General features: G+C 52.1%; 1 protein-coding gene across 1 annotated transcript in view; it reads left to right on the forward strand.

The window, feature by feature from the left end:
- Positions 1 to 25,812, forward strand: part of CNGB3 (cyclic nucleotide gated channel subunit beta 3) — a 125,823-nt gene that overhangs the window by 46,076 nt on the left and 53,935 nt on the right. The window contains exons 4-6 of the mRNA XM_059673042.1: positions 19,893 to 20,062; positions 21,259 to 21,351; positions 21,773 to 22,011. Coding sequence (XP_059529025.1) covers positions 19,893 to 20,062; positions 21,259 to 21,351; positions 21,773 to 22,011 — 502 coding nt within the window. The remainder of the gene's footprint in view (positions 1 to 19,892; positions 20,063 to 21,258; positions 21,352 to 21,772; positions 22,012 to 25,812) is intronic.

Here is a 25,812-nt window from a genome sequence, read left to right on the forward strand (position 1 = left end):
AAAAACGCACTCTCCCTCTTCCTCGCCCTTTCTCATTCTCTAAAAATTAATAGAAATATTTCTTTTGTAAAAGTGAAAATCATTCATAATTCCAACACTTGGCTAGCACAGCAGCTGTTCATTACGTTGAAAAGTACGGATGGATGGATGGATGGATGGATGGACGGACGGACGGACAGGATCATGCTGTCCGTGGCTGCACGGCCCCCTGGCGGGCAGTGGCTGCCCAGCGCGGGCCCCTGCCTGCAGCGGACGCTGAGCCAAAGCTGGGTTCCCTCTGGGACTCTAGGAACCCAAAGCCCTGCAGCAGCCTGGACGTGCGCCACACACGTGCTGACACTGCCCCCTGGCGCCTGCCAGGAGTAATGCAGGCACCGACTAAGAAATATTACAAAGCTGGGTTGCGACCAAAAGAGAACGATGCGGGATGGAAGGAAAAGATTGGAAAAGAGGATTCCTATCGTGGGAAGTAAATTACCAAGACTCATTTTCCTCTCCTCCCCACCCACCAGCATGTCTCGACCGGCGCCACACCACACACGTTCCATTCTGACCAGGCCTGCGAGGAGGAGAGGCCCTGTGCTAAACCTACGAACAAAGAAATACATGCCAATTTGGGGACAGGTGATGGCTTACTTAGCCTTGTTTGAAATAAGAAGTTGATTAATAGAGAGATAATAATACACTAAAATAAAATAAAGACGACATCAAAAATCACAGGAATATCAAAGATTATTCAAATATTATGTTAGGTGGTGAGCTATTTGGAAGAAAAAGAGGTGTATCTAGATCCTCACGGCAGACCAAGGAGTCAAATAGATTTCAGATGGATGAAATTTAAAACAAACAAACTTTCAGAAAGTATGAGATTAAAGTAAATCTTTATCAACTATATGGAGAACGTTCTGAGCTAGAAGACATGACGAGGGGAGTGGGGATAATTCATCTATATCAGAATAAAAGCTTCTCTACAGTAAATAACAGGTGGGGACACATAGAGTCCAGCTATATCAGAATAAAAGCTCTGTGTTGAAAATAACATAAGCAGGGACACATGAACAAAGAAAATGTTTGCACATATAAAATACATGAAAAGCTCATACAAAAAGATAAAAGGACTATGACTTCAAAACTGGCCATTAACGAGTGAAAACAAAAGGGTAAATGTGAAAGCATTCACTGAGAGTAAGCAAACATGCTAAAACCACATGCCATTTTCCAGCCTACCACGTGAGCAGGAAAGTTTTTAAAGGAATATCCAGTGCTGGAGAAGGGAAGCTGGAGTAGACATTCTGAAATGTGATGTAGGCCTTGAAAACACAAGAGGCATGCATCGCATTCTTAGGAATAGTTCCAAACAGTCAGTGCGACCATTCTTGAGAATTTATTCTATAAGAAGTTTAGCAATAACAAGTAAAACCAATAATCACTGAAGTCATTAGTCAAGCTTACTGCACACACTCCCGAGAGGACAGTTTGCAAACAGGAAGGCCTCAAACCCAACCTGGGAGTCAGGCCCGGGCGCTGTTAGAAAGCAGCTTGGACAGAGAAGGCAGTGACTGCTTACTCTTCACACCGACTGGGGATGGCATTCGAACTTTCTTATACGATAGGAATGGCCCAGTGGTTCCCCCATCTCAACCGTGGGAAACAGTTCAAGTTTTGCTTATGATTTCCAGATGTATAAGGAAGAAATGACCCAGGTCAAGCTAGTCTTACAAAATAAGCTAAATAGCCAAAACCGGTTTGGCTCAGTGGATAGAGCTTCGGCCTGCGGACTGAAAGGTCCCGGGTTCGATTCCGGTCAAGGGCATGTGCCTGTGTTGTGGGCACATCCCCAGTAGGAGATGTGCAGAAGGCAGCTGATCGATGTTTCTCTCTCATCGATGTTCCTAACTCTCTATCTCTCTCTCTTCCTCTCTGTAAAAAATCAATAAAATATATTTTTAAAAAAATAGAAATAAGCTAAATAAACCTTTGCTCATATGACTAAACTGGTTTTGTCTGCTTCAGGGAATTTTCAAGGTTGGTCTGTTTCTTCTTCTTTATTTCAACAATTCTAAGGAAATATCCTTAACTGTGCGAAAAGCTTTATTGTCAAAGGTAATACTGCAACATCATCTTTACTAATAAAAAATGGACACACCTCTTAAATGGCCAATGATGGAACAGTGCAGAAGAGCCTTCGGAGGAATTGCCCACGGTGGGTCCTGCCCCACGGCGGAAGGTTCCAGCAGCTGATCCTCTCAGGCCTCAATGGTGATCAAAGGGTGTGAGAGTTGCCCTAGCTGGTTTGGCTCAGTAGATAGAGAATCGACCTGCAGACTGAAGGGTCCCAGGTTGGATTCCAGCCAAGGGCACATGCAGGAGGCAGCCAATCAATGATTCTCTGTCATCATTGATGTGCCTATCTCTCTCTCCCTCTCCTTTCCTCTCTGAAATCAATAAAAAGATATATATCTTTTTTAAAGGGTGTGAGAGTTGCCTCTAGCCTCACACAGCTTCGTCTGTTCACCTCAGATTGTCTTAAAAATAATCATGATCTGAGAAAAGATGAGAGGAAATATTATATAGTATGTACATTAAAATGTTTACAAGGAAATCTATTACAACATGTTAGATTGTTAACAACATAAAGGAGACTCAGAGTTGTACATATCATGTAATCTCAAATATGTTCTTCAAACCCATATGTAGAACATAGACTTGAATAATATGCAGCAGATGTTAATAAGGATGTTATTTGAATAATCACCCGAAACTCATTTGTGTTCTCTTCCTTCATCTTTATGTAGTTTCCAGGTCCTCATTAGTGACTGCTCATTTCTCATAGTTAAAAAGTAATTGTAAAGTCTTTAACTGGACAGTCTCCCATGAGATGGCGTGGCAGTGACTATCCATACAGAGCTGTGCTTCAGGTGCTGCCGGCTGCACTGCGGACCCCCCCCCCCCCCCGCCTCTCGTCTATGAAACACCTCAAGGAGCCCCAGAGCACCTGCCTGGAGCCAGGTGCCGCCTGCGGGCGTGAGGTGCGATGCCCAGGGGTGGGACTGGAGGCCCCTAGGCGCCGTCCGCACCCACTTTCACAGGAAGCGTGGGTTATTGCTAGTGAGAGCCCCACACGTATTTCAGGAACCACTGCAACACTGAAAGAAACGTAATGTCCTCAGCTCTAATATTGCCAATGTTGACATCTTTTGCCATTTTAGACTTAAAGAGCTGAAGTTCCAGTCCATACTCTTTCCTTCTGCCTCCAGAGGGATTGTCTACAGCCCAGACCTGCCTGGGTCTAAAGGAGGAGAGGGGAGGAACTACGTGCATGACTTCCGGTTTGGGTAGCTAGGAGCTCATAGCTGTTAAAATAGAAAATGTTCATTTCCATAGGTTATCAAAGTATAAAGATAGCATTCTTTCAGGAAGCAGGGATTTTAATGAACTGGGGTTGGGTATTTGCTGTATTGTTGAGATTTTAAATTATATGAACATGATAATTTCCCAGAGTCTAGTAATCAGGACTTGGAAACATCCAGAAGGTCCCCTTTCCTTTGCCCCCCGACCCCCCCCCCACTTTGGGGGTGCTGGCTTGGACTTATACCATAGCCTGGAGGCACTGGAGGTGGAGGAGAAAAGAAGTCAGAATTTAAATAACTTAGCCTTCTTAGTTAAAACTGAGAAACTTTTTGTAAATAGAAAACATAAAAGAAATGTCCTGCACTAAGAAAAATATCCAGAATTTTTACTGTAGCTACAATTTAAATACAGCTCGCTGAAAATATTTATTCTCGGAAATTCTCTAGCGGTAAGTTTCCATATGGCCAATTGCATGGTGCTGAGTACCTAGCATTTGAGGATGGCAGGCAGGTACTTTAATAATTTCCAAGATGGATGTTAATGCCTTAGACTGAGCTGAGTTCATCACTGGCGGGTTTTTAAAATAGCACAAAGGGTTTCAGATGTTTATATTAGTTAAGTGAAATAATCCTTTTAAAAATTGCTTCTTCTCAAAGGATATTTGGAAGCAACCGAGATGTCTTTCAGTAGGCGAAAGGTGAAATAAACGGTGTACATCCACACAGGCGAACATTATCCAGTGACCAAACATGACTGGAAGCCACGGGAAGACATGGGGAGACTTTAATGCACACTGCTGAGCGAAAGAAGCCAGGGGAGAGGCCACACTCCAGGGCCCGACCAAATGACAGCAAAATGGAGACAGCAAAATGATAGCTGTTGCCAGGACTGGGGCGGGGGCGTGGACAGGTGGAGCACGGGGCCTTTAGGGAGTGAGACCAGTCTGCGCGTATTGTAATGGTGGATTCGTGTCAGTGCGCATTTGCCCAAACCCATAGAACTGTACAACCAGAGTCTATCCTAAGGAAAACTATGGGTGTTAGTAAATGATGATGAACCAACACTCATTCATCCACTGCAGCAGAGGGACCACACTCATGCCTGTACACCTAACGGGGGCATGTGGGGTGTGGGGTGCATGCGAGGAGCTTTCTGTGCTTCCTACTCCATTTTCCTGGAAACCTAAACTGCCTAAAAGATACAACCTTTTTGAGTAATAATAATAATGTCTATCAATCTAAAAAGATCTTCCCAGTGATGAGAGCTGCCCATATGTGGAGTGGCAGACAATTATTCCCCCGGACAAAGTTCAGAGAGAGATGGTGACCATCATCCTGAACGAGGTAGAGAGGCGGCTCTCCTGACAGGGGGCTGGGCTGGGCCCTGGGAGCCGGGTCCTGCCCTCTGACCTGGTCAAGAACAGGCCCTCCAGCCACCTCCCCCGCCTCCTCCGCTTCCCCCACTGGCCAGCTCCAGGAGCCTGTGGCCAGCAGGGCCTCCCTCGGGGTCCTGCCAAGTGGAGGAGGGTGCTGTGTCCCTGAGAGCGAAGCTCCTCCCCTCCTAGGCGGCCAGCTGCACTGAACAAGGTGGGACGTCCCTTCCTCGGGGCGCTCCCTAAGCACGGAGTGCTTCTCGTGGGCCTTCGCACGTGGGCGGAAATGTTGTGATGCTGCCGCATTAGTAACAGTCGCTAACCAAGTGGGTGAATGGATGGTGGAGTTTTTAAATTGCTCAGTTGAGTGAATCATAAAGCATAAAGTTAGCCATTTTGAAGTGAACGATTCAGTAGCATTTGGTACATTCACGATACTGTCAACCACCTCTGTCTATTACAGACCATTTCCATCAGATTAGAGCAAAATGCTTTACCCACCAAAGTTCCCCCTCATCCCCTCCTATCAGGGCCTGGCACCCACTGACCAGCGTTCTGTCTCTAAATGGAATCGCCCACGTGACCTTTTGTGTCTGGCTTCTTTCACTTAGCGTGTTTTCACCTATGTTGTGGCATGCATCAGTACTTCATTCTTTTTTAAGGCTGAGTAGTAATCCATATAGGTGTGTATATACTACATTTCCTCATTTATCCATTGATGGATGTTTGGTTCCATTCTGGGCTGTTATACAGGTACATGTGCCTGGATGTCGTTAGCGGGATGTGTTCCTAAGAGCAGAACTGTGGAGTCGTGAAAATTCTAGGGTTAACTTTTTGAGGACCCGCCAAACTGGTTCCACAGCCGCTGAGCCCCCACCGTGTGCCCCCAATAATGTACAGGTGTGAGGCCTCCAGCTTCTCCACATCCTCACCGTCACATTCCCCTTGTTGTTGTTATAACCGTCCTGCTGAGTGAGGAGCGGTCCCTCCGGACGGCTGCTGCGCGCACACCCCTGGCACCTGCACTGGCGCGCTCCCTGGGCAGCTCGGAAAGCTGGCCGCAGGGCTCCTCGCTGAGGACTGTGTGGAAATCAGAATTCATCATTTTCTCTCCTTTTCCTCTAAAAGAGCCCCATCAATTATGTCTTTGAGATTTCCCAGCACACAGACAGATGAGAGGATCTATCAATCATAATAGCAACATACCTATCTCTAGTGATGGTGGTTGCTCTTTTGTTCCAACTTCTAGGTACAGCCTTTATGACAATACACACCTCATCGCTAGAGGAAGTTTAGGGGCCTGGTGCTCCCTGTGTCCTGGCAGCGCCGGACTCACCCCAGGCTGCCCCCACTGCGACACCCTGAGTTATTGCTAAACACAAGTTTCCGTTTCCCAAAGGCTAAAGCACATTCTGCTGACAGCGCCTCTTCTCACCGAGGGAATGGAGAAGAGCGGAGCCGCCACCGCCCTACGTGCTTTCACAGGTGCGGGAGCCACTGTCCCTGTTCTGTCGCAGCCACGAAGGGGATGAAGCTGCGCGTGCAAGTCCGAGGACGGTCGAGCCCGGGGTCCCTGGGAGCCCGTGGTGTGCACGCCAGGTCTGTCCTGGCTGCAGGCACCCCGGGAGCCTCCGCGCTGCGTGCCCTTCGGAAGGCCGGCCGTTGGGCTGAATGGCGGGCCGTTGGGCTGAATGGCGGGCCGTTGGGCTGAATGGCGGGCAGTTGGGCTGAATAATCAGTGGCAGGGGCCTGTGCCAGGCAACACCCGTTATGTGCACATTCCGACCGGAACACGTGATGACTGCTCGCCGGGAGCGCGGCCGGCCTCGCAGAGTCTCCGGATGTATGCTCTCGCCCATGCGGTGCCCTGGGCTGTCCACGTTTTCCTCTTGCAATTACAGTCTTTCCCCCGGTTATCACGTTAGCCCCCTGAAAAGTGCCGGCTCACCGTGCACACAGAAAGCTGCTCAAGTCACTGCGGTGCGCGCAGCACATCCGCCCGCACGCGGTGCTCAGCAGGGCAGCGACCGCTCCGGCTCTGCTCTGGGCCATGCTCTCTGCAGGTCCAGGGACCAGGGCGGCCTCTAAGGGCGAAGAGCCCACCTGTCACAGACCACCCAGGACAGCTCTGATGCCCATCCTCCCCTAGAGCTGCCAGCCCCCTCGCCTCTTCCCCGCCTGCCCCTGCAGTGCGGCTGCGCCTCCGGCAGGCCGTCTGGAGAGGGTAAGGAGGCCCGGGTCCTGTGTTTGTGTTGATCTGACACAGCTATCTTCAAGAACAGCTAGGCCTTCCTGCCCCTCCCTCGGGAGGAGGGGAAGGCGGTAAGCCAAGGTCTTACAGATTGCAGCTCGCAGGCTGTTCTAGCCTGTGGACACAGGGCTCTGGGGCTCGCCCCGCCCACGGCCTCGCTGCGAGGACACCCTGAGCTGTGAGGTGACAGTGCTCCCAGGTTCCATCTAAGAGGCTGAACGGGACTAAGCAGGCGGCCTGCCATCAGGTTAATGATGGCGTTTCTCTTATTAACTTCTAATTCGGGATCGTCGCAGATCTACATACAGTTGTAAGAAGTCATATAGGAAGCTCCACCCTTTACCCCCTGGGAGCATCTTCCAGACCTAGACCCATGTCCCCACTGGTTGCTAACGCTGACGTGCACTTGTTTGTGTGAGTGCGTGCATGGATGTTACGTTATATTATCACCTTGTAAGGTCAACATACAAAGCGTTCCATCGAGGATCTTCCTGTCGCCCTTTTAGAGCCCCTCGCGCACCCCACCCTCGCCCAGCCTGCCCCTAACAGTCACTAATGTGTTCTCCATCTGGACAGTTTGTCATTTCAAGAACGTCACGTACATGGAGTCAGTATTTGACCTTGGGAGGGTGGCTTTCTAGTGGCATGATCGCCTGGCCCTTCCTGCAGGGTGTGTGCGTGGTTCTGTCTTTTCCCCTGAGCAGAATCCCTGCACAGCTGCACCGTAGTTGAATATTCATTCGTCCAAGTGGTTGCCAGTCTGGGGTTATACACAAAGCTGCTATCAACATCTGTGTTCAGGTCTTCTGTGGACACAAATTTTTATTTCTCTGGGATAAATTCCAAGAGTACAATTATTGGGTCATATGATCATTACATGTTTAGTTTTATAAGAAACTGCCAAACTGCTTTTCAGAGTGACGGCACTAGTTTACACTCCAACCAGCAACGCGTCAAGGATCAGTGCCTGCGTCCTCGCCAGCATTTGGTGCTGTCAGTTGTTCATTTAGCCCCTCTGGTGGGCGTGGAGTGGCCTCTCCCTGGGGCTCTGCTCCGCGTCCCCCATTCGCCAGCGGTGCTGTCCATCTGCGGGAGCTCCTCTGCAGTAGCCACATCCCTGTCTTGCTCACTTGATAACTGTTCTCACTTTTACAGGCCCTTTGTTGGGTCTGTAGCGTGCAAACATTTTCCCTGTTTTATCTTTCCATCCTCACAGGGTCTTTCCCGGGAAAAGTTTCTCATATAGACTGGATGCAATTTACACTTTCTTCTCTCACGGTGTCAAGTTTAAGAACCCTTCTTCTAGACCCAGAGCCAGATCTTTTCCTTTTGTTGTAGCTTGTCTTAAAGTCTTGTGGTTTCATTTTTTATGCTGACGTTCATGATCCAGAGGGAGGGAGGGAATTCCTGGGTGAAGGGTGAGGTTTGGGAAGTTCCTGTTCCTGCCTGGATGTCCCATTGTTCCAGCACCATTTGCTGCAGGGGCTCTTCCTCCTTCCTTGAACTGCTCCTGCGCCTTCGGTCAAAGACCAGGGGTGTCTTTTCACTGTGGCGTGCGTGTGCTGAGGCCTGGGCCCCAGGTAGGTGCGGGGGGGGGGGGGGGGGTAGCAGCGAGGACAGTGGTGGTGACTCAGTAGGACAGGGACCACAGGGAGGCCTCCACACTGAGGAGCGCTGATCCTGAGCCAGAGGACAGTGGGGTCCTCTCCGGGAACCACGCCCGGGGTTGCTGGCCGCTGCTCTCAGGGAGTCTTGCTCTTTGCTAATCTACCCTGACAGCACTCATTCTTCCTGCAGCGTCCACAGGTGAGGAGGGAGGTCTGTGTGTAGGTCAGGGGGGAGGGGGTCTGTGTGTAGGTCAGGGGGGAGGGGTCTGTGTGTAGGTCAGGGGGGAGGGGGGTCTGTGTGTAGGTCAGGGGGGAGGGGGGTCTGTGTGTAGGTCAGGGGGAGGGGGTCTGTGTGTAGGTCAGGGGGAGGGGGTCTGTGTGTAGGTCAGGGGGAGGGGGTCTGTGTGTAGGTCAGGGGGGAGAGGGTCTGTGTGTAGGTCAGGGGGAGGGGGTCTGTGTGTAGGTCAGGGGGAGGGGGTCTGTGTGTAGGTCAGGGGGGAGGGGGTCTGTGTGTAGGTCAGGGGGGAGGGGGTCTGTGTGTAGGTCAGGGGGGAGGGGGGTCTGTGTGTAGGTCAGGGGGAGGGGGTCTGTGTGTAGGTCAGGGGGAGGGGGTCTGTGTGTAGGTCGGGGGGAGAGGGTCTGTGTGTAGGTCAGGGGGGAGGGGGTCTGTGTGTAGGTCAGGGGAGGGGGGTCTGTGTGTAGGTCAGGGGGGAGGAGGTCTGTGTGTAGGTCAGGGGGGAGGGGGGTCTGTGTGTAGGTCAGGGGGGAGGGGGTCTGTGTGTAGGTCAGGGGGAGGGGGTCTGTGTGTAGGTCAGGGGGGAGGGGGTCTGTGTGTAGGTCTGGGGGGGAGGGGGTCTGTGTGTAGGTCAGGGGGAGGGGGTCTGTGTGTAGGTCAGGGGGGAGGGGGTCTGTGTGTAGGTCAGGGGGGAGGGGGTCTTGTGTAGGTTGGGGGGAGGGGGTCTGTGTGTAGGTCAGGGGGGAGGGGGTCTGTGTGTAGGTCAGGGGGGAGGGGGTCTGTGTGTAGGTCAGGGGGGAGGGGGGTCTGTGTGTAGGTCAGGGGGGAGGGGGTCTGTGTGTAGGTCAGGGGGGAGGGGGGTCTGTGTGTAGGTCGGGGGGAGGGGGTCTGTGTGTAGGTCAGGGGGAGGGGGTCTGTGTGTAGGTCAGGGGGGAGGGGGTCTGTGTGTAGGTCAGGGGTGGAGGGGGTCTGTGTGTAGGTCAGGGGGGAGGGGGTCTGTGTGTAGGTCAGGGGGGAGGGGTCTGTGTGTAGGTCAGGGGGGAGGGGGTCTGTGTGTAGGTCAGAGGGGAGCGGAGGCCTGTCAGGGTCAGATGTGGGCTGTAGGGGTCAGATTCAGAACTATCCGCACAAGGTGATGATACAAAGGGGAACAATGGTTAGTCATTCACAGCTTTACTTTCATTCCCTGGGGACAGTGCGGCCTTGGCTGCCCGCAGGAGGGCAGGTCATCTGGCTGAGCCCCTCCAGCCCGCATCTCACCCCTCCCTGTGGGAAGCCAGTGCAGGCACATTCTGTTCCAGGAGGAAGAACCTGCTGGGAGGAGCAGGAAGCTCAGCCTGTCTGAGCGGAGCCCTATCCCTCGGACTCTGCCTCCACCTGGGAGGCAGCCTTCTCCTTCCGACTCTGGGTCCTCCACTCCCAGCAGGTTTGGGGGAAAGGAAGACATCATTCCTCAGGACTCCCAAGGTGCTTCCCATGTCATCACCCAAAGGGTTGACGATGCCCTGATGGCCTTGAACCCATGCCCTCCAAGGACCGAACACCCCCAGGGCCCTCTCTCTTGGCAGCAACATCCCCTGTGAGTGTCCTGGGCTGTGGTTTTCTTCATTGGAAACAAGGGCAGCACTGCCCTAAGCTCAACTCGGTGGGTGAGACATAGATGAGTGAGCGGGAACCCACGTGCCTCTGTCTTTAAGAAACGTCTCTGATGTCCTGCTTTCCAGCCAGCAATTTCCTGTTTTCCAGTACTGCCGATCTTTTAATCACCTCTCTGTCATTTTGAGAGATTTATGGCATCCTGCTTATTATCTTGATCCATTGTTCATCTGCTTCATAAAACAGCTTTACTGGTTTTTGCTAGACATGCAAGCATTCCATAATCGTCTGCTCAGGCGGCCAGAACACGCCTGCACACTGGAGCTTAAACAGCAGAAATTTACTTCTCACAGTTCTGGAGGCTGGAGTGCAGATCCAAGAGCTCTCTCCTGGCTCACAGTGGCTGCTTCTCACTGTGGCCTCTCCTGGCCTTTCTCCTGTGCCTGCAGAGAGTGGGGGACAGGGGGAGGGAGAGAGGGGAGGAGGAGTGAGGGAGGGGGAGGGAGGGGGAAGGAGGGGGAAGGAGGGGGAAGGAGGGGGAAGGAGGGAGGGAGGGAGGGGGAGGAGGGAGAGCCCTCTCTGGGGATCCTCCTCAGACAAGGATAGCAGCCTGCCGGATTAGGGCTTCACCCTCAGGACCCCATTTTACTCACTCACCCTCCTAAGTGTCCTGTCTCCAACTGCACTCACATGGTTATGGCATCAACACAGGAATTTGGGGCGACACAATTCAGTCTACAGAACATCCTAGTACAGACTTTTTTGATAAAGAAAACAGCAGTCTATTAGGAAAAGGTAATAAGTAGGAACAGATGTGAGGGCATGCGTAAGATAAAAGAGAGGAAAACTAAAGGACCTTCAGAGCGAATGTAGCACAGGCCCTCTTTCCGCATACAAAGTCACGTGCAGTCAGAATGAATGAATGAGACACTCAAGGCCACCTCAGAACCCCCAAGGCACCATTGTCAGGAACATTCTTTGACTTGCAGGCTGCCACTACATGGGAAAAATGGCAAAAGCATAGCTGTTACTTACTGTACTCTCAGAAAATGCCTGAAATCGTTAAGGAAGTTAAGCTGCTTATTGAAATGAAATGTATTAGATGGTGACTATTTTGTGTTTATACTGGTATTCATATTTATTCTCTGTACTGTTGGGTTAAGATTTGGGAAAGGCTGCTATTCTTATGTGTGTTGGTGTGTATGTTAATGTGTGTGCATATATGCGTACACATGGGTCTTACAGATGTAAATTTATAATCTACTAGAGGCCCAGTGCACGAAATTCGTTCCCCAAGGGGTGGCGTTCCCTCAGCCCAACCTGCACCCTCTCCAATCCGGGAGCCCTCAGGGGATATCCTACTGATTGCTTAGGCCCGCTCCCCGTGGTTCTCTGCTCGCTGCAAGGCCACCCTGTTCAACGCTGTGTCAACCCACAAGCAGGCCCTGCTGTCTGCTGTCTGCGGCCGCTTGCCTGCTCGCTGGTCACTGCAGCGACCCGAAGTAGGCCCTGCTGTCTGCTCTCCGTGGGGCCCACTTGCTGGCATGCTGCCGGTGGGACTAAAAGGACTGGAGGACTCCTGAAAACAGGTCCAGCTGGGCCACCTGTCTGCCGCTCCCCTGGTGGGGCTGAGGGGACTTTCGTACACTGGGCCTCTAGTAGATTATAAATTTACATCTGTAAGACCCATGTGTACGCATATATGCACACACATTAACATACACACCAACACACATAAGAATAGCAGCCTTTCCCAAATCTTAACCCAACAGTACAGAGAACAAATATGAATACCAGTATAAACACAAAATAGTCACCATCTAATACATTTCATTTCAATAAGCAGCTTAACTTCCTTAACGATTTCAGGCATTTTCTGAGAGTACAGTAAGTAACAGCTATGCTTTTGCCATTTTTCCCATGTAGTGGCAGCCTGCAAGTCAAAGAATGTGCCGCCATCTTGTGGCTATCAGCATCGCCATGTTTGTGACTGAGTGGCGGTCAATTTGCATATTCCCACTTTATTAGATAGGATGTTGTAATATTTTTATAGCTTTTGTGTTATTTCAGTCTTAAAATGGTTGTTAAACTTTTAATATTGGGCACCATTACATTTACAGGCCATTAGGATGTGATTCACAAGTGATACAGATAAACACAGTTACAGATTCACAGGACGAGGGGCCTGGAGTAGACTGCTGGGGGGCCACGAGCACTGCCGAGCGTGAGTGCATGGCCACGTGCTCTGGATGGGCCCAGGGCATTTAGGTTGGGAGCCCGTGCCTGATAGCATCCACATGCACATTACCCTGTGTACACGCTGCTGTGTGCACAGAGCCCTGTGCACTCGGGAAACATGGCAAACAGCTCAGCTCCTGCCCAGCCTCCCGGGTGTGTGTTCGAAGGCCATGGGTGAGGGCTGGGCTCTCTCTGCCAGACCAGCTGCCTGCAGGGCCGTAGCTCATATGGTGGGCCAGCACATACAGTGGTGAAAATCAGAATTTTGTAGTGATTTTCAATATTCTTTACCAGAAATTACTCCTACAAAAATATTCACTTTTTCAAAGCAGACTTTCCTTCAAATTTAACTTTTGAGGACAATTGTCCAAATTTATTATTAATTTTTGTAAAAACATAATAGAAGGGAAAGACCTGCTCCTGTCTTCCCCCCAAGCCTCAGAGTGGAAGGTAATATTCTTTGCCTGACTCCTGTCTCTCATCCAACAAGACAGAAGTAGCAGGTGTTAAAGGACTTTGATCAACTAGAATTTTTTAATGAGTTAAGTCATTGAAAAATGAATTTAATTCTATGTAATTTTTTACAAAGTACTTACTAAGACAATGGGGAGAAAATGACAAAAGGCTATGACCTTGCACGTTTCTGCAGCCAGTTTGCTCGAAGGTCTGAAGTCTGCTTGCTGCACGGAGTCGCTGTCCAGCCCTCCTGCTCCCATGTGTGACCTCCTCCGCGGACCGAGCTTCTTGGCTGGTGGCACTTCCTCTCACAGATCTAATTGTTCTCTTGTGCTGCGCCTTCCATGTCAGATCCCGAGGTGTGACCTTCCGTCTTTTCTTGTTCCGGGCAGGCTCTTCCCAGGACCTGACCCACTTGGGCCCGTCTCCTCCAACAGGCCAGTCCCACCCCAGCACCTGGCCTTCCCTCCTCCCTGCCAGCCACCACTCCCAGGTCTCAGCTGCCCCCACACCACATGGACATTGAAACACACCTTGATTTTTCCTTCACACCTCATTTAACATGTACTAAGGTGGATGCATGTGTATGTGGCTGACAATGCACGCCTCCCTCCCAGGTGCTTGTGTGGTACCAGTTACTCACTTTGCTCACTCTGTTGTTTCCGGGGGCTGCCATACAAAATACCACAACCCAAGTGGCTTAACACCTCAGGGTGCTGGGGGCTGGAAGCCTGAGAGCAAGGTGTCGGCCCGGTTGGTCCTCCTGAGGCCCGAGGGGGAGTCTGTCCAGCCCTCGCGGCTGCTGCGGCAGCCAGCGTCCTGGGCATGTGGCCGCATCCCTCCAGCCTCGGCCTCCGTTGCCGCCGGGCCTCTCAGGGTCTGTCCGGGTCTTCACCTGCCTCCTTATCAAGCACAGTCATTAGATTAAGGGCCAACCTTCTCCAGAGCGACCTCATCTTAGTTCACCAGTGACATCAGGGAAGGCCTGGAGGTCACGTTCTGAGCGTCCTGGTGAACAGACATTGGCAGGACTTGGTCGGTGGAGCCCGGACCACTCCTGCCCTTCCTGCTGTGGTGTGAGCCACGGGTGCTCTCTCCTCTCAGTCACGCTTCCTCCTCGTCATGACTTATCATCTTCCTTCTTCCTTCAGTTATTTGCAAGCAGCACAGCTCGCAATGCCCTCCTCTGCCTCAAGGCCCACTGGGCCCACTGGCACCACTGGCCTTTCATTCTGGGTGAGTTGGCTCCTGCGGCAATGTTGCGCCCTCAGCGGCCGCCGACACGCCTGGGTTCGGGCTGCTCTCTCCAAGGATCCAGCGCCCTTCCCTTCATGCTTCTACTCAAATGCCATCCCTCCATGTGAGCACGCCCCTGGCCACCGCTCTCCCCTCCACCCCATCAGAACCACCATCCCTCTGGGTGGTGCTAACGCACAGCCTGACACCAGTGGAGACGTGTGGCGGGCGACAGGACACTTTCCTGACAAACTCAGAGAGCGTCCAAAGAAGCACTTTCAAGACTCATGTCTCACGCGGGCACTTCTTAACAGCGGCATTCCGAGTCACACCCACAGACCACGGCGTGTCCTCCACAGGGCGTTTCTCCCAGGACCGAGGAGCCACAGGCCACCCACGTGGCGGCTCTGCCACAGCGCCCGCGCATACCGCTTCCCAGCCCTGCCTGACACTGGCCAAGTCCGTGGCTTTCTTCCCGCCTGAAGCCCTGAATGGACGTTAAGAAATGAGGAACGCTGCTGTGACCCTATTCTTTACCACCAACTGTTTAAAAATGAGTTTTCTCTGGACCCTTATCAAAAAAGCAATAAGTGATGAGAGAACCAAGATGGCGGCATAGGTTAACGCCGGAGTTTGCTGCTTTGAACAACTACTTCAAAAGTGAAACTAAAAGACAGAACGGACATCACGCAGAACCACAGGAACGCTGGCTGAGTGGAAGTCCTACAACTAGGAGGAAAGAGAAACGCATACGGACACTCAGAGGAGGCGCAGTGCTGAAGTCAAATTCTGAGGTGCGGAGTGCGCGGAGCGGGCTGGAGGCGGAGGGCGCGGTTGGCGTTTTCAATCGGGAGGGAGTCGCAGACTCTGAGCTCCAGATCCAGGCGAGTCTTTAGGGACCCAGACTCAAACGGGAGAAGCCGGACTGTCTGGCTTCGGTCAGAGCCAGTGCAGCTTTCTCTCCCAGCTTTGCAGCGGGTGCTGGGACTCAGAGAGGCAGAGCCCCTGGGGACAGGACTGAGAGCAGCCATAACTGCTCTCTCCGGCCCACCCTGTTGATCCTGTGCGACCCGCCCTGCCCAAGCCCTGCACAGAGGCATTTGCCGGATAGCCTCAGGCAAAGGCTAGATTAGCACCTCCCTAGAGGACAGAAGTTCTCTCACTGCTGACACAGCTGATTCTCATAGCCACTCGGCCTGGAGGTCAAACCCTCCCTGGTATTAGCTACAACAATCAAGGTTTAACTATAAGACTGCGAACAAAGACCACTAGGGGGTGCACCAAGGAAGCATAACAAAATGCGGAGACAAAGAAACAGGAGAAAATTGTCAATGGAAGATATAGAGTTCAGAACCACACTTTTAAGGTCTCTCAAGAACTGTTTAGAAGCCGCCGATAAACTTAATGAGATCTACAAGAAAACTAATGAGACCCTCGATGTTATATTGGGGAACCAACTAGAAATTAAGCATACACGGACTGAAATAACGAATATTATACAGACTCCTGACAGCAGACCGGAGGAGCGCAAGAATCAAGTCAATGATTTGAAATGCGAGGAAGCAAAAAACACCCAACCGGAAAAGCAAAATGAAAAAAGAATCCAAAAATGCGAGGATAGTGTAAGGAGCCTCTGGGACAGCTTCAAGCGTGCCAACATCAGAATTATAGGGGTGCCAGAAGATGAGAGAGAGCAAGATATTGAAAACCTATTTGAAGAAATAATGACAGAAAACTTCCCCCACCTGGTGAAAGAAATGGACTTACAGGTCCAAGAATCACGGAGAACCCCAAACAAAAGGAATCCAAAGAGGACCACACCAAGACACATCATAATTAAAATGCCAAGAGCAAAAGATAAAGAGAGAATCTTAAAAACAGCAAGAGAAAGAAACTCAGTTACCTACAAGGGAATACCCATACGACTGTCAGCTGATTTCTCAACAGAAACTTTGCAGGCCAGAAGGGAGTGGCAAGAAATATTCAAAGTGATGAATACCAAGAACCTACAACCAAGATTACTTTATCCAGCAAAGCTATCATTCAGAACTGAAGGTCAGATAAAGAGCTTCACAGATAAGGAAAAGCTAAAGGAGTTCATCACCACCAAACCAGGATTATATGAAATGCTGAAAGGTATCCTTTAAGAAGAGGAAGAGGAAGAGGAAGAAAAAGGTAAAGATACAAATTATGAACAACAAATATGCATCTATCAACAAGTGAATCTAAGAATCAAGTGAATAAATAATCTGATGAACAGAAAAAAAAAGCATTAAGTATTATTCTAACAATTGTTCTTTACTTTCCCATAGGTACATAAACAAACACTTTTTTTCTTTTTTGTATTAGAGATGTTTGCCTTTGCACTTTTGTTCTTAACACGGAGACTGTAAGTAAGGCTTAAACAGTTACATTTCGTGTCTCTTCTGTTGCCTTTTTACTGGAGGTATTGGGGTGTCACTGGTTAACAAAATGGTGCAGCATTCGGGTACACAGCCCCACAGCACCCGGAGAAGCAAACTTCTACCCCCTCATCCATCTCAGGAAGAGAACTCAATAAGACTTTCCTTCTGTTTATCAAAATTGGTAAAATGTTTATCGTTTACAAAATCTTTCACCAGGAATTATGAGGAATAATTATTTTATAATAATGTGAATAGGAAATGCCAAATACAGCTCAAATGAAGCATAGTTATATGAGGCATATATACTCATTGGTTTCCTCTTTTATCCTCATTTGATTTTTTATCTCATGGGACATATGTTTCTTCAACTCTATCTGTCTGTTTTTGTTCAACCACAAAATTACCTAAAGAAAACTACATCCCTAGCTTCTGTGTATGTGTAGAAGATGAGCAAAGATTACTCTAGGAAAGAAACTGGAGGAAAGGAAAAGATAACGACTGACCCACCAATGCTCAGCTAAGCCAAAAAGAATGAGTGCAGTAGTTGAAATTTAGCTGCACGGCTTCTTCCTCAACTTGCAGCATTTTGGCCTTGAGGCAGGTTTGCACAGTGCAAACTGGATGATGATTAAGGGCAATTACATGGTCAATGAGGGCTTTTAGATAAGTCAGCGAAAGAAAAGCATTCCGGGGTCTTAGGCTTCAGTGAGACATTCTGACAGTTTGGATATCTGGCTTTATGGTTAATGATCCAACAACCCTCAACCTCACTCTGTATAGGCTTTTTCACTGCCTTGAGGCACATCAACTAAGGTCAAACAAAAGTGTGGCCGTAATGGTTTATTTAGTCAATAAGCATTTATTCAAAACCTCACTGCCTGAGGTATTGTGGAGGCTAAATAAGCTCTGAGCTTGACCTTGAGAACTTCAGTCTGTGATGCTGTCACCTACGTACAGGGCTGCAAACATCCCACGGTCCCGCTGACACCAGGCTCATGTCGCCAGAACTGTTTCGCAGGCCTCGTGGGTGTCACAGGCGAGGTCCCACACACAGACACTCACCTTTTCCACCCACCTGTCACCACTGCAAACCAACAGCTCCTTTCCGAATCCCTGTGCAGAGAAATTTCATCTCCGGGAATGTGGTCTCTCACAATAGAAACCTGGGCGTCCTTCTCAATTCCTTCTTCGGGTTCATCCAAAAATCCGGAAAGTTCAGATCCTTTGATTTCTGCCTGTAAATAGCTCTTTATTCTCTTTTTCCCTCATCGGCTCTAATCTCACCTCCTGCATGCTCACCGCTCCTCTTCTCCAAAGCACCCACCTGCGCTGCACTCTGTATGGCTCCCTTCAGCCTGCGGGCCGGTGCAGGTGACAGCAGCCATCAGAACCTGGCCCCGCCCCGCCCCGCCACCCAGCCCCCAGTGCACAGTTCCCGTCACATCAAATGTCCTGTCCACCTTGGAGCGCGTTGTCCTCACGGCCCAGAAAGCCTCCTTCCATTTCTCCGTGGACGCCCTGCTAAGCCTCTCAGACTGAGACGCTCTCTGTGCAGCCCTCCCGCACCCCAGGCCGAGTCCCGTGTGTGCGTGTCTTTACGGTTGATTGTTAGTTACGTACTTACTCACATCCCTGCCTCCCGTGAAGCTGTGAGCATCGACCGGGGACTCTGGCTAACTCATCTTTGTTTCCAATACAAAGAGACTCAACAATGTCTGATGGGGGAATCAACATGTAGGTATACTTAGGTTTCAAAAAGAAATCTGTGAAGCGGTATCTATAACAACACTTCTTAATCATATGGAATGAGGGTTTTTCGGGTTTTGTGGACCTAATGCCCTATTTCCATCCCCTTTAAGGCGTATCGGGTCTCTTCCCACCACCTTCGTTTCCGCCGTTCTAGAGAAGAATCCAAAAGGGCTTAGTGGACACCGTTGAAGAATCTTGATGCTCACACAGGACTTGTGACATTTGAAAGAGATACAAATTATACTGTGAACAGCCGAAGGGAAGAGAGAAAGACCGCTGGCCTGGGAATCCGCAGCTGTTTTGGAGATGCTGTGTGTGTGGGCCTGGCCTGGAGAGGGTCTGGGGGGTCACACTAGGCTTCTCTCTAAATGGGATCCTCAGGCTCCCCGGTTCCACGTGAGCCCCAGGAGTTCCAGCTGGAAGTAGATGGAGAGGGCAGGAGTGGGTGTGAGGGAGTGAGAGTGATGGAGGCTGTGCGGGCCCGGGAGGCCCAGGTCAGACCTTGGAAGGAAGGTGGAGAGTGAGAAGAAGCCTGTGCGGAAAGTCAGATCCTTAAGCAATCACTCGCTTACACCTTGTAACCTGTACTGGCCTGTCTGTCTGCTTTTTTTTAGAAGGACGTCCATTAAAGCACAAGTTATCACAGACTTAGTGACTTAAAACAGCGCCCATTTAATAGCTCACAGCTCCATAGGTCGGAAGGCTGGTGGGTTGGCCGGGTTCTTGCCGAAGGTCTCACAACTGAAACCAGGGTGTCAGCCAGGGCCAGCTGGCTCTTACCTGGAGGCACGAGAACAATCTACTTGCAGGCTCATCCAGTTATTGGCAGGAGGTGGTGCCTGTGGTTGTAGGACGGGTCCTCAGCGGAGTTTATGAGGCCCTTTCCTCCTCAGAGCCAGGAATGCAGCATCTCGCAAGGAAGATCCCCCTGGCGCCCAAACCTCTGCCTGCCTGCTCCATCGGCAGCTGGAGAAACTGCTGCTAGAGGAGGCTGCCTGGTTATAACCCTTTAGCTTCCAGTGGGCTGAGCCTTGAACAGGCTGGTTTCCCCTTGTGAGCCCCACCATATGCATCGGCCGGGGCTACGCAGGACCGTTCACCACGCAGCCCTAGAATCCTGCCCGCAGGGCAGCAGCCGAAGATCCTCTTGCAGCCACAGGGTCCAGGCGGCCTCGCTGCCCGGAGGTGCAGTGTGGGCAGGAATGGCACCTGCTGTTTCTCCTTTCCTGCCGGGCATCTGTTTGCACCTGCCCTGCCTCCATTAGCTTCGTGTTTGGGATTTCCAGTCCTTCTATTCAGTTACAGATTGGGCATACAGGAAGGGGAGGAGACACCCCCGGCCCCTGTACAGATCTTCTCATGATTCCTTCTCTGTCGCTGTTTTTCCCTCATTTAGTCCAAAAAGCAAACCACCTGGAGCCCCTCCTGTAAGTGAGTGCGCGGCGGCCCAGCTGCGAGGCCTGGTGAGAAGGCTGCGGCTCAGGACCGCCCTCTGCGGGAGGCGGCTGGCAGAGGGAGGCCTGTCCTCCGAGGCCAGCCCCCCAACCGGTAAGCCCTGGTCCTCAGGCGCTGGGAGGAGGTCATAGGGGACGCGCATGTTGCAAGCATCTTAGTCTGGGTCCCTCCAAAAGCAGACCCGCAATGACTGAGGTTCCAATAGTTGACCTCTAGGGTGACCCAGGGAGGTGAGAGCAGGCAGGAGACAGACCAGGAGCTGAGCCGATGAGGGTCCCCTAATGAGAGGGTTACCAGAGCCAGCTGTAACCTGTGGGTCACACAGAGGACTTACCTGAGGAGGATGGAGCTGGGGTCCTTCGCCAACGGAGACTTGCGGCGGGACATGTAGCTGCCGCCCCGCCCTGCAGGCCACGGGGAGGAAGCCTCCAGCCCAGACCAGTGTCCTCGCCCCGTAGACGCGCAGGTCGGCAACAGCCTCGCTGTAGCAAGTGTTATTGTAAATGCTCAGAGAACACCGTCATGTCAGAAACTGAGCACACACCCAGCAGGCCATCGACAATCTGATCCCGTGATCCCGGGAGGCGGGGGACCACGGTCAGCCTCCCTAATGATTCCAGAAATGTGCCTGCGGACACTCAGGCAAGCGATCAAGGAGAGCGCCACGCCCACCGCGCGCCACGCCCACACCTCGGCGCCAGGTCTGTGCGCAAAGAGGACCGGGAGAGAGTGGTTGTGCGGTGGCAGTTAAATCAGTCAGATTGTTAACTCCCAGGACGAAGCCAGGTTCCCCGCGGTTCTGTGCTGGAAGGTTGCATCGTATCATAGTTTCTTAAAGGGAAGAGGCTAGCATACAGCGTCACTGGAATTTGGTAAATGTGCAGAAAGGGATATTTTGAACTTTATTTGTCCATCACTTGAAGGACACGTGCGGGACTGGGGGAGCCGGAACGAACACCTGAGGGATGGCGTGCATTCGTGATGTTCCTTTTCTGTTTAATCCAAGCTCTGCCTATTTACGCTCCAAAACATAAGAGAACCAACCACGCCTGCGTTCTAAGTATCCCGCCTGGGACAGCTCCGGGGCAATCCATTCATGAGCTTGAAACCTGCTGTTCATTTCTAAATTCCAGTGTTTTCAGTACCTGGATTCTTCATGAACGTCACCATTTTAAATGTCACACACTGCCTCCTCGACCTGTATTGGGAGGGGGAAGTTCTGGAATGTTCTGATTTCAAGGAAGCCAAGCTTTCTGCTCAGGAAGCTAAGGGAACCTCCTAACACTTTGCCTTTTTTCCCTACGAAGCCCAGCCCCCAGCTGTGCGGTGCGCGCAGGACCATCGCGGCCCCACGCCGCGGGAGCGAGCCCGGCTCCCCGGCAGCACCGACTCCTGCACAGGTGCGTCTCCTCCCGGACCGTCCCAGCGGGAGCCCCGGCCGGCCAGGTGGCTCTGCCCCTGCCCACCTGAAAGGCAGCGCGGGCCCCGCCACAGGAGCGCTGACGGCCCTGCCCGCGTCCTGCGCAGGCGTCCTGGGCTCGTGGCTCCGCCTGGGGAGCTGGACGTGGAGCCAGTCCCGCCACAGGCCCTCTGGGCTGAGGGGACGGGTGAGGGCACATGGCGGCCCTGGGCGCCCCTTCCTGACTCAGGGCACCGTCCTGTGGGCACCGCCCGGGGGCCCCTTCTCCACGCTCCGTCCCACGTGGGAAGAGCCGAGAGGGTCCCGGCCCCGGGAAAGCCGGAGGCGGGGGGCGGGGGGGCGCTGTGCGGCGGAGCACGTGCCCCCCCCGGCCCCCCAGCCCCCCAGCTCCGCGGGCTGAGCGGGCCTCGATCACGCGGCGGCTCCTCCAGGCCCGCGCTCCCTGCTGTGGCTGCTGCTGGTGGCCGCCGCCTGCGGCTGGAACTGCGGGCTGCTCCCCGCGCGCCTGGCCTTCCCGTGGCAGAGCCCGCGCAGCGCGCGCTACTGGCTGGCGGCCGACGGCGTGTGCGACCTCATCTACCTGTGCGACGCGCTGCTGGTGCAGCCCCGGCGGCAGGGCCTCCGCGGGGGAGACGTCATAGTAAGTGGGCGGAGGCCACGGGGCGGGGGTCAGCTCCGGGCGGGGCAGTGAGGACCCGGAACCGCCGCCCTCCCCAGCAGCAACTCCCTCCCAGCCCCTCCCCACCCCCCACCTCCGCAGCTCCTCTAGGGAACCGGAGGAGGCAGAGCCTGCGCAGAGTGGGTGGCTGCGCGGGGAAGTGCCACGCAGAGGAGGAGGCGTGGTCATCGGGCCTGCGGCCAAGGGGACACTGAGGCTGGGAGGGGGCGCGGGGGGACTTGCTCAGGCCTCAAACCCAGGAGGGATCCGGCAGGACCCACCCTGCGCGCAGCACTGGGCCCGGGGAGCTCCTCCGCGTGGAGTGGGACGCGAGGGTACAAAGGTGACGCTGGTCTGAAAGGTCAAAACCGTCCGCACGGCTTTACCCAAATGATGCAAAACACCCAGGCCCGTGCAAAGGGGGTGAGTAACACTCGGGTGCTGGAGCCTCAAGTAGTGCGAGGCAGGCAGCTGTCTTCTGCCCCATTACAGCCTGCCACTCCCCTCAGCACTGTAAAATCAGGCAGGAAAAATAAAATAAAATCAGGCAGGTACTTCACCCAGCGCTGCTCGCCCCCGGGAGCCCGCAGCTGTGAGCTTTGCGGAGACACTCGGCCTGCAGCCGCTCGCCAGGTCCAGGTGCCAGTGGCCTGGCCACTGCGGACAACCTGACTGGAAAAGGAAGGAGGGACCCTGGCCCTCGGGTCAGAGAGGACTCCCACACTGTCCAGTGCACTGGCCACGAGCCATGTGTCCATTCAAATGTAAATTCTAATCAAGATGACATGACATTGGAAATCCTGGTTTCTCAGCCACACCACCATCCTTCCCGGGCCCAAAACCCCTGATGGAGGGGGCTGCCTGACCGATAGCACAGAGCGAGGCCTCCGATGTGAGATGCGCCATTGCTGGTGCTGTCGGGAGAGAACCACAGCATCAAGGTCTGCGGGAGAGCCAGACCCCGAGGAGGAAGCCACCCTGCGGGCCATGCAAAGCACCAGCAGGAACGCACGCCTGGGTGGTGCTGCTTTTAATTAATACGACATCTCCGGGCCTGTCTTCTGTTCACGCTCCACTTTGCAGATTTCTCACCAGAACTGCGGAGCCTACTCAGCAACCAGCTGCCTGCTCTTAGGGCAATGGTCTCCGGGACTCGTTCCCGCTGAGGGACTGCACGCCCAGGCAGCTAAGGCAGATGGAAGACATTCCATGAGCACAGACCCAATCCACAGCCTCTGCCCCTCGCCCTCCCCAGCTTCCTTTCCAATCAATGACACTGTGCCATCCTTGCCTCCGGCCCCCCCCCACCCCACCCTGAGCAGACTCGCCACCCTCACAGTAGGGAGAGCAGAAGGACCAGGGAGTGGCACTGAGTTCTTTTGTATTTTGGGGAGAAGAGTATGTTTCTTAGTCTCCTCAATATTCTCTTTTGAGTCTCCAGGCGATCTTAAATTACCAGAAAGCTGGAAGGACTGATTTTGGTGATTTTTAAAATGTTATTTGCTGTAGAGTGCCTCCTATACTTGAAATCTCTCCTAGAAAGGAATTCTAAAGGCCAGAGCTGACGCTGTAGCAAAAATGTATTCACAGAACCACCCCTGCGGAAGTCAGGCCTCTGCGCTCGCCCCCGCCTGCCCAGGCTCAGGCCGCGTGATGAACGATGATGCTGGTGGACAAATGGGAAGTAAACAGCACACACGAGCTCATTTCAACCTCCATTAGATGCACAAGGGGGAGAAAATCAATGTTTGACAAATGAAAATGACAGAATCAGTAAGGAGAGACATTTATTTTCCATTTTCTAGGAGGCCTTTGCACACAATGGACTGTTAAAACCAGGAAAAATAACCAATGAAAACACACTCAATAGGCTCTATGTAAAATACATTATCACCAACTACAAATGTAGAACAGAGATGAATTGCCTTGTTTGTTCGAAAGACATGTAATGGTTTCTTTAATTTAGGATAGGTCGTTTTCGCCTTTGAGACTTGATTACACTTTGGAAAGAAAGATGCGCGTGAGTTGAGCACCCGACCTGAGGGTCTCACTACCTTTGGTGGACAGGCAGATCATTCTCTCATCCACTCATTCGTTCATTCTTCACTCATTCATGCATGCATGCAGCAAACGTTTATCAAACACCCACAATTGCCAGGCATTCCAGGGCTGGAGGATGGAAATATTAATTCCCTGGGGCCTTGAGAGGAAACAGAAAAATAGCAAAAAAACAGCTTGAGGTGCTGAAGGTCCCAGTAGAGGGAGCTAGGGGGGGAGGGGGGGGGCGCACAGGTTTTCCATCCTGTAGAGTATCTTCAACAATGGCGCTGCCTAATAGACAGCAGCATGCTAATGAGAGAGCAGCATGGTAATGAGGGACCAGCGAACGCTCCTCCCTCCTTTCCATTATGGACAGCAGTGGTGGGCGGAAGTCACAGTGGGATGGTGGCTAGGAACTCTCATGCCTGCAGTACTTTGCATAGACCAGGGACACACTCAGTGCCTCCGGTGACAGCGTCCGGCAGGCCTGCGGGAGACACCGCCTCTGAGTCGCTGCTTATAAACTGACCCACCAGGGAGCAAAGCAACCACTCCCTGCTCAGTGCACTAAGGACGTTACTCAGACTTCCCTTACTTCTTTGTTAAATAACAACTAGGCTAACTGTGATGAAGTAGAAGCAAACACCAAGTCAAGCTGCATCTCTGAAACTTACTAACAGCGTTACTTGAAGAAAATAAATGTACCCTTTCATTGAACACCATCCTTTTCATCCATAAAATGGGAATAATAGGACTCCACTCACAAATCCCTGTGAAGGTCAGAGAAGACGGCGTGCGCACCTGTGCCGGGGCCTGGCGTCTAGAAGATGCACATTAAGTTGCTGACAGATCAGATGGAAGACATCCGCACACTTGCTTCTCCCTCTTGTCTCCTGGCTGTGCATGTCGCTCTCGCTCTTTCCTGATGAGAGGTCTTTGAGAGCAGGCAGTGTCCAGCCCCTCTCCTGGGATCGCAGAGTCTGCGGGGAAAATGGTGGAGAGGTCAATGGATGCAACCTTGGTTCCAGGACTTTCTTTCCTTGAATCATCATTCCATCTGCACTGAAGTGGTTGCAGATGGCATTCTTATTTTTGAAACACGTCTATCTGTTCAATGTGAAACTATGGCATTTTTACGGATTGTTTGTGAGAAGAAGTAAATAATAAGTAGCTATAATAGTACCTGGGCACATTCAAAAAGAGTTTAGACGCAGTAGCATACCCTTCCCAAAGTAAGCCTCCCTGGGGAAGTGTGCTGCAGACTGCTGAGGCTGGGAAGAGAGAGAATTAAACGGCAACATTTTAAAAATAAGTGCCTGTTGTAACCGGTAAGCTGATCCTCATAAAACTAACGAAGCCACACTTAGGGCCCCAGAGGACAGCGATTTAGAATCACTAGATGGCGTTTCCACTCAATGCACCAAGTTGCAGTCTCATTTGCACTTTTCTATGACAGGAGCATAGACAACCCCGAGAGGAAAGGCACGAATGGGCTAAACCCATCCTCCCGGGGGTGGGAGGGTAATGTACCTCAGTTCCTTAGCACTGGCAGTGAATCTGTCTGCCCCCGCTTAAGCTTCGAAGCTGCTGACGGGTTGGTCCTAAGCTTGGCCCAGGGTTCTGCGTAGCCTCTGTGGATGCCGACCTGTGGCTCAGTGAGCCGTTTCACACAGCAAAAATCATTAAACAAGCATGTCTTATATATTTTCGGATGTATGTCTGTAACATTAGCATGTGTACATG

Source organism: Myotis daubentonii, chromosome 17 (genome assembly GCF_963259705.1).
Source record: "Myotis daubentonii chromosome 17, mMyoDau2.1, whole genome shotgun sequence".
NCBI classification, from domain to species: Eukaryota; Metazoa; Chordata; class Mammalia; order Chiroptera; family Vespertilionidae; genus Myotis; species Myotis daubentonii.